The sequence below is a fragment of the Etheostoma cragini genome, chromosome 15 (assembly GCF_013103735.1).
Source record: "Etheostoma cragini isolate CJK2018 chromosome 15, CSU_Ecrag_1.0, whole genome shotgun sequence".
In the NCBI taxonomy this organism is placed as follows: domain Eukaryota; kingdom Metazoa; phylum Chordata; class Actinopteri; order Perciformes; family Percidae; genus Etheostoma; species Etheostoma cragini.
In genome coordinates, this window is record NC_048421.1 from 19,880,760 (window position 1) to 19,889,968 (window position 9,209).

Genomic DNA, 9,209 nt, shown 5'->3' on the forward strand with positions numbered 1-9,209 from the left:
CTGCAAAAGACCTGAAACTGGGATGGAGATTTATCTTCCAACAAGACAATGATCCCAAACATACAGCAAAATCTACAATTAGATAATTAAAAATGATTAAAAATACAAAAGGAATGGTTCACAAATAAACGTATGTGTTAACTAGGTGTTAGAATGGCCAAGTCAAAGTCCAGACCTGAATCCAATCAAGAATCTGTGTGCTCTGGAGGAGACTACTAGAACTGTTGGGTCCTTGTAAATTCTGGAGTGTGGTCTATCTGTATAGTGTCTTGAGATAACTCTTGTTATGAATTGATACTATAAATAAAATTGAATTGAATTGAATTGAAAGAACTGAAAACTGCTGTTCACAAACGCTCTCCATCCAACCTCACTGAGCTCGAGCTGTTTTGCAAGGAAGAATGGGCAAGAATTTCAGTCTCTCGATGTGCAAAACTGATAGAGACATACCCCAAGCGACTTGCAGCTGTAATTGTAGCAAAAGGTGGCTCTACAAAGTATTAACGCAAGGGGGCCGAATAATTTTGCACTCACCACTTTTCAGTTTTTTATTTGCTAAAAAAGTTTAAAATATCCAATAGATTTCGTTCCACTTCACAATTGTGTCCCACTTGTTGGTGATTCTTCTATTTTATATCTTTATGTTTGAAGCCTGAAATGTGTCAAAAGGTCGAAAAGTTCAAGGTGGCCGAATACTTTCGCAAGGCACTGTATTTAACTTTCTTTTTTTTTTTTACTGTTTACTTTCTGCAATGTATTTGGTTTATTCTGCACTGCTTTCCTATTCATATGCCAACTTCTATTGTTTAAAGTTTTACAACTGCTAACTTCAATGTACTTCTGACATCACTGGGGTGCAGTTGAGATGTTGCCTTGTGTACTGGTTTAATTATCAATGATGCATTTCACCTCTCTTATAAGGTGACGTAAATTAAATAGTGTAATGTCAATATCTGTAATAGCATTTTCTCTACTAACACACAACAGTGGAGGCTAACATTATTACATCTTGATGTGTGTTATTGCACTATTCCCTTTGCTGCTGTAACACTGCTGCTGTGACAACATAATGCTATATTATTTCCCCCGCTGTGGAAATAAAATAGCATTATCTAATCTCAAATTCTCACTTTGCAGATTTTCATTTGTAAGTAGTTGCTGCTTTATGTGAACATAATTCGGAATATTAACTGTTGGTCAGAACATGCAAGACATTTGAAGCCACAAAGCAGAAAACAAACTGATTGACTGATGACATTCTCTGACTAGCCAGGTGCAGTAGTATGCTAACAACCATAGCTAGTGATACCATGCAGTTACATTATTGGAAATATAGGACACAGCCTTTTTGGAGCCTGATCTATCCTGGAGACAGGATATGCATGATCTCTCTTGTGAGTTCCCCGACTATGTGCAGTGCTACCTTTCTGGAGTACTTGTTATTGTTTGTCTTTTTACTTCACACCTTACAGAAGTAAAAGGACCATGATATCTAAATGATATATTTAATACATTTTTTGTTGTAAGTTTAAAAAAAACGAATGCCATGATTGATCAGTGTAAATTAAGCTCTGAAGTTAAGTGAATAAGCTGAAAGCCTCCTCTTCCTCCATCAGCTGTTAATGAGTTCAGTGTGGATGAATCCTCTGCCGGGACTTTCTGCTGGTTATGTTCACCTGGGCCTCGTTCAGCCCCGAGAAAAACATAGCAACATTTTTATTGAACTGAAACTGAGTTGCAGCGAACACTGCGGTTGAACACGATGCTGTGTGTGTTAGGGGGTGGCAATAGATCTGTCAGTAGGGAGGTGGGTCGGGAACTGGTTTAAGTCCCCATACGGACCAGAGTATGATGGGGGACTGGTAGCTGGAGAGATGCAAGTTCACCTCCTGGGAACTGCCACGGTGCTCTTGAGTAAGGCATTGAACCCCCACCTGCTCGGGGTGCCTTTCCATGGGCAGGCAGCCCCCCCCCCCCCACATATATTAACCAATAAATAATCTAATACACAATCCATCCTGCCCGGTACTACCCGTGCTGGCACTGAAGTAAAGAGTTAACAGAACCGCGAAGCAACTACCTGTCCGATAATTGGCGCACCACCGTTAGCTACAGTAGCATTACTTACTTTGCCAGCCGTTTCTCGGTTTCCTGCTTCTCCTTGGCCTCGATGTTCTTCAGCATTACCTCTAACGGAGGGTGCCACTCACGTTCCTCTGTGATGATCTTGTCCAGTTGCTCATGGCTGGGCCACAGCGAGGCAGGGTCGATACCCGACGCTGAACCGTAGCGACCGAATAGCTTCCTGTCATACCGGGCCGTCTTCTGCCACTCCGGCGTCTTCTCGCTGTCCTTGTCTGGGACGTAGGGCTCACGGAGGTTCAGCCTTAAAGGTCTGGGGTTATAGGACGCCGCCTGCAACAGAAACCCACTTTGAGAGTTCGCAGAAAGTACAGTTTTCGAACAAGAAAGTCCCTTTAAAGTCCTACATAACATTTCCGTCCTTCTGCACAACATGGACGCCGCCATCTTTGTTCGTTCACAAAAAGGACCCGGAGTAAAAAGCAGGTACCTACCGCAGTGCCTGTTCATCAGGACAATAACAGTACCTTAGACTGAATATTTATTAATAACATTAACGGTCTATGAACAGTACCGACAACATCCCTGCTTTAGTCTTTGATCAGTGATCTGCTGTGTTGGGAACGTTACACTTTAAAATGTTTAATATCTACATTTATGTAGGGTTGACCAGGGTTGGTTAGGCTACTGGCACATGCAAGGCAGGCATTTTCATTTGTTTCATTACAAAAAGGAAGCTCAAAGGGATTTTATTAAGACATTAATTGCATTACATTAGAAAATAATTATATGACATTCAGAAAACTATTTATAAAATGATAGTGTCAAAAGAATTCATTTATTATTCAATTAGCTGAAACATTCATTTTACAAAAAAATGTTGACTCATAGGCTATTTTGTTTTTCATTGTTTTTATGGCAAAAAATGGCAACTCTCCAAACATCTTTTTATATTAATCCAAATTAAATGTCTTTGGGATTGTGACTCTATAAAGAAACGAGCAATATAAATAATTTGCTTTGGTGTATGGGAAATTATGATGGACAATCTTCATTGTTTTCTGCATAGACTAACGATTATTCATACATTTGACTGCTTGATTCACAATAATTACTGTTAGTTGTTTCAGTGCCAGGCACCGTTGGGCCCTGGCACTTTCGTTGCCTGGCCCTTAACTTAGCAGGGAAATAAACCTTCTTTGAAAGAGAGGATCTTTCTTTTAACGTCCTCAGTTCCAGCCCCTCCTTTCTTTTTTTTCTTTTTTATTTATCAGCCTCCATCCTCCCTCAACTTTTCTATTTGATTTCCTTTCAAGAAACGGAGATAGGACAAATGGGGTTGCTCTGGAGTGCAGCACTTACAGACACAGATGTCATTGCTTTTGTGTCGTGGGAGCGCGCGGGGCTCTCCATCGTCATTAAAGATGTAGGGTTCCCATGGCAGGGGCAGCACCAGGCTGGGGGTGCCGGTGGGGGTGGGGGTGGGGGTGGGCATGACAGAGGTTTAATTTGGCTTATAGGAGCAATCTGGTGCCAAGCCCGGGGCTTTAGGGATCACATCAACGTCAGTCACAGGAAAATAGGCTTGTTAGCAGTTAGACGATAAGGGGATGGTGGCAAGATGACAGGTCTATTTCTGAGTGGGGATGTGAGTAGGAGGGTTGGGTGGTGTATTAATACATGTTTAGGGAAGTTAGAAGCTGTACATTTGTATTGCGTGTAATGATCAGTTGTGGAATGTAACTACATTTACTCAAGTAGGCCTACTGTACCTAAGGTACTTGTACTTTACTTGAGTCTTTTCTTTTCATGCCACTTTCTACTTCTACTCCACCACATTCCAGAGAGAAATATTGTACTTTTTACTCCACTACATCTCTTTACTTTACGAATTAAGATTTGTGAATACATGTAGTTTATAAAAAATGTTTTATTATAAATTAAACTACCCAACAATATATTACCGCCTAATTACACCTGAAATGATAAGCAGATTAAACACTCATCGTCATCATCAGGATCACTTCCAGGTTACAAAATGTGAGGATTTTTCTGCATTGAGTACTTTTACTTTTAATACTTTAAGTAAATTTTCCCGATGATACATTTATAATTGCATTTGACACTGTTAAAACCCACGCAATCGACAGACAGAGTCGGCATCTTGGAAGTTTGTGATCCATACTGTATGGTGATGTAATCAAGTGGTGTCCCAATTCATGGGGTTGTGTTTCTACAGTGTGGTATTAGTACTTTTACTTAATTAAAGGATCTGATTACATCTTTCACCTCTGGTTATGTGGATGGTTGCATGAGACTGAGAGAGTTTGGCATTCTAAGCACAGCACAACACTTTGGCCTCCATTGTTGGACAGATGTCCAAAACCACATCTGGTCACTTAAAGACAGATACCTCAGATAAGGTTAGTCAGGGTTGTGTTAGGCATGAACACAAGAGTACATGTTGATACATGTTGTTGGTATGGAGTTATTATTGGAAGACCCCCTTAGGTTGGAGAAACTCCTGCACACCAGAGCTAGTAAACGGCCTGTATTTTTACAGCGCTTTTCTATTCTGAATGACTACTCGAAGCGCTTTTACATAGTACAGGAACTCAGGTTTAAGACTAATATCAGAGCCCGTGCCTTTAGGGCCAGCAATTTTGAACATAAAAATAATAAGATAGGCCTAAACGATGCCTTTTTTCAAATTTTAAAAGTCTAAGCTTATTTATTTTGTTACATGTTTTTTGTTTCACATATCATTATTATATTTCTTTGAATTGTTTTGTCTTGTCTTGACTCTTTGTGACGTTATTGTGTCCTCTAGAGCTGAATTAGTAGTTGATACATTGTTCAACACAAGATTATTCTCAGTAATTTATCATTTAAATATTTTTCAAGCAACAATTCAAGTCTGTTCAACCTTTTTAAATGTTAGGATTTACAGCTTTCATTGTTAAATTAAAGCAAATTTATGTAAAATTATAAATCTAAAATCACATTTGACCCTGGGACGTTGACCCCTTCTATTTTCTGACATGACATCGACCAATTGAATAATCCATCAACGGTGAAAATAGTTGCATCTTCAGTGTCATCTTTGACATTTGTATAGTTTTTTACATAACATAATATAAACTAAACTATACTTAAGACACCTTGACTAATTGAACTTCAGTCTACATTCTTGTTAACACAAAATGCATGCTTAAATTACAGGAACCGTCTACTATAATATTAATAAACAAATCTTTAAATAAATATATGATAAATATAAATAAATACATTTGTCAGATGTTACTTAACAAACAACCCCCAAGTTTGTTGTAACCATCATTTGTAATAACAATCTAATAAAATAATATTGATTAAAAATAATACTGAAAATACTCTTTCTCTCTCTCACACACACACATGCAGAGAGAGAGAGAGAGAGAGAGAGGGACAAGGTTTGGTGTTGTCTTTCATATGAAGCAATTTGCCAAGCCACTGTTACTATTTGTGGACACAAAGAAGAAATCATAATAAATTGAGTCTAAATGAACCGCTCCTTTGTTGGCCTTTAACAATGAGAGGGTTTTCTTCAGAATTCTGGCATCAAGAATTAGATATGTCAGCATTTCCCCAGAACAAGGGATGAGAACAAATTCCCAATAACAGAGAGCTGAGCCCCAAAATAGCTCCATTTCCTGGTAATGACAGAACACTGTGGCTTCACTCCACAAACTAGGAGAGGACAAAAATGCAAAGCCCAGCTTCCTTGGTAAGCCGAGTCCCTACAGCGTGGGTGATAAATTACAGCTTTCTGCAGAAATTAATAATCCAAAGGTAACTAATGTTGTCCTTGGCAACACCGATAAAAAATCCCCCATAGGTAACTGAAGCATGTAAACATTGCATGTTGGTATAGCATTCCTGGTTGCTCAATTTGCACATAACATGAAGTTCATCATGGTCACAGCAAAGCAGTAAGGAGTGTAGACGAGCAGATTTCTCTTTTACTGGAGCGTAAGTCACGGCTGTGATCACTCTCGCAGCTCTCCGCAGGCTGCTTTTTAAACACCCCAACCCCCCCCCCCCCCCACACACACACACACACACACACATAGTAATGTTAAACTTGGATTTAGCCCAATTCAAAACTGCCAGTGTAAGCGGTCTTATGAAGGTGTGTGTGTGTGTGTGTGTGTGTGTGTGTGTGTGTGTGTGTGTGTGTGTGTGTGTGTGTGTGTGTGTGTGTGCGTGCGGGGAAAATGGAGGGCAGAGGAGGACGGGAGCTTTCAGTAGGGAGCAGCAGAGTATTTTACAGTAATGGATGTACCACATGGAGTTCCAGTTAGTGATGCGTTTGGAGCGCGACCGGGGTTTGAGTGAGATGGGGGGGTGGGGGGTTTCCATTGCCCCGCTGCTTTCTCCACTGAGTTTGCAGAAACATGCAAGGGTGGCCCAATGGTGGCTTTGTGAAAGATTCATCCACTTGGGTGTAGAGGTGATGGAGGGACCAGGGCGGCGGAGCAGAGCAACCCCCAGAGAGCTTTTATTTCTGCTCACTTTGCAGCAAAGAGTGCAGTAAAAATTGGCAAGCTGGGATTCCCTGGACTCCCACTGCATTGCCTGCCACATAATGGCTGTAACACTTTGGCTAAATTATCTTGCATCACAAATCTTTATATCTCACATTCATGTAAACACATGAAGAGAAGCACATTCCTAAAAGCATACTCACACACTGGGTTTACATAAGGATTTGGCATGTGTTGGTCTGTAATGGCACCGGAGTCCCGCAATGGTAAACAACTGTGCCACTCTCTGCCCCTGATACATTAAGATTTTTCTACAAATTATCCAATGGCTTTGGGAATTGAACAGATTGTGGTTTATAAAAAAGGCAAATTTGTAAATAACAACAACATCTCAAAAACTGTTTTGTTATGATGGAGCTCATCGTTTCTCCTTACTCTTTGGGAGTCCTCAGGTCTGTACAGCCCAGCACAGGGTCCTAATGAGATGATGAATGGAAGCGTACAGAGTGATGGAGGCTCTCTATCCACCAGTGGCTGCTAATTTAAGGGGAGATTCATCAAATGCAGGCCTGTACTCAGATGCACCTTCGTAAAGCTGTGCCGGGGTCCAGTGAAGATGAATGGAGGTAATTATCTGCTACCTGTTCACAGCCATCCACCTCTTCTCTTCCTGGGGTTCCAGGGCTCCTAATCTGTCTGCATGAAGAGCAGAGGCTTAAATCAAATTCCTCTTTTTGTTGAAAGATCTCAATCAAGTCTGAAGTGAGATATCATTCCACATTATACTAATGCACCAGTATTGTTGCTCTCATGACACAAAATGCCTGAGTGCCATATTGAATGTCTAATTTTGCACATGGGCACCAAATGATCTAATCACTGGGCTTTCTCCACTACATACCGCCGGGCTATAAGCGCTACCTCCATCACTTGGTCAACAGAGCTATTACTGTTTGCACTTCCAGTTGGCATTGTTGTTAAATGTCATTGGTTTCTATGAAATGTCCTGCCAGATGCACTGAATATGCTTTCTGGCTGCCAAATTGCGAGAGTAGTAACCACTGATAGAAGAGTTAGGGATAATATGACAGAAACCTTTACTGTGCTGGAGTTTCATTTCCTTGTTGGCACAGTCAGAGCCACCTTAAGAGGTTTACACCTCAGAAAGGGAAAGAGAGATGCTTCTGGCACAAAGAAGCTCCTCTAGATTCACAAAAAGTCGCACGATTTAAAGACAAAAATGTACCGTTCGCTAAACCCTTCTTAAGCGATTCAATCGTAGACTAGAAAGCGTAACAAGGAGCGCACAGCCATTGCAGTTAAGATTTTGGATTTTTCTACATACCAAAGCTGTTTGTATGGGAATTTAGTGATATTAATACTTTGATTAGTGTCTTATTCTTTAGCCTTTCTAAAAGTAAAAAAAAAACACACAAGCTTATGTGTAAAGAATGGATGAAACAAAGTGTTTATCTGTTCTAACTTAAGCTACAAACATTAGCATGTCCCGCTAGCTTACTACCGTAAGGCCAAGGTGCATTTCATTACTGGAAACAATGTTTTCCAACTGTGTGGATAACCCTTTAGAGTAAAGTTTGCGTCTCTGATATGTAGCAAATCCGAGTTGTCAAACAAATCATTTTTCCCTTATCCTGAAAGTTTTTTCTTTAGTAACATTAAAAGTGAAACATATATGTAAGCTAAGTTGCCAAACAGAGTTATGTAAGAAAGCAATTAAAAGTTTAATCTTACCTTTTCTTATTACATTTATAACAAAAGGACTAACTAGCTCTATTCTGTAATAGTGTTGCAACAACAGTGCTGTTTCTTTATTTACATGTCTCCTACATGAATATTTAACTAATGAGGATGCTGACTTTTTGGCTGTAGCTCTAACCACAGTAGATAACACAATAAACACAAGAACATGTACATATTCATAGGGTTGTTTTCAAAAGAGTTGAGTTCTTGAAACATAAAAAAGCCATTCAGAAACTGCATCTTTTTACCCTTGAAACCAGAGTTAGCTTAATTAGTTAGCGTTAGGCAGCATTAGCAGCTAACTGTTAGCTGATCAAACTTGCCAGCAGTAGTTGTCATTTTAGCCCGCAAAACTTACGAAAAAAGATGCTTGCTTTTTTCTACTTTTGTCTTTAATCAAGGATCAATTTCTTTTTCTATAAATTACTTAGAATTTTGAGTAAATCTGCTGCTGTTATCATAAGCTGCACATGTGCTTTGTGAAAATGGAAATCTTCACAGATGAAGTGGAGCATCTGTAGCACTAAGTAAGGGGGGAGGGGCCTTAGCAAATGGTCAGTTTGACCTCATTAACCTCCTGTAAGAACATTGAGTTCCTGAACAGAACAATGCCACCTGATTTAACTTGGAACACCATGATCCAGACACATGGGACACACAGTAAGTTGTTGCTCTGTTGTCCCTCTAGCGCTAACCCTAGGGTGCTGAGTCACTGCATGTGCACGTTCACATTCAGATAGATATTCAGACACAGGTACAGACTCATGCAGACCTCATTTGTGTAATTTTGGGATGGGGGGACTCTGCAAGAAGGTAGGGGGGCGCATGTGGCACCAGTCT

The 9,209-nt window shown here is 40.1% G+C and overlaps 1 protein-coding gene across 1 annotated transcript in view; it reads right to left on the reverse strand.

Annotated features, from left to right (window-relative positions):
* gadd45gip1 (growth arrest and DNA-damage-inducible, gamma interacting protein 1) overlaps positions 1-2,558 on the reverse strand; it is a 4,151-nt gene extending 1,593 nt beyond the window's left edge. The window contains exon 1 of the mRNA XM_034893729.1: positions 2,129-2,558. Coding sequence (XP_034749620.1) covers positions 2,129-2,529 — 401 coding nt within the window. The 5' untranslated portion in view covers positions 2,530-2,558. The remainder of the gene's footprint in view (positions 1-2,128) is intronic.
* Positions 2,559-9,209: the final 6,651 nt, after the last annotated feature.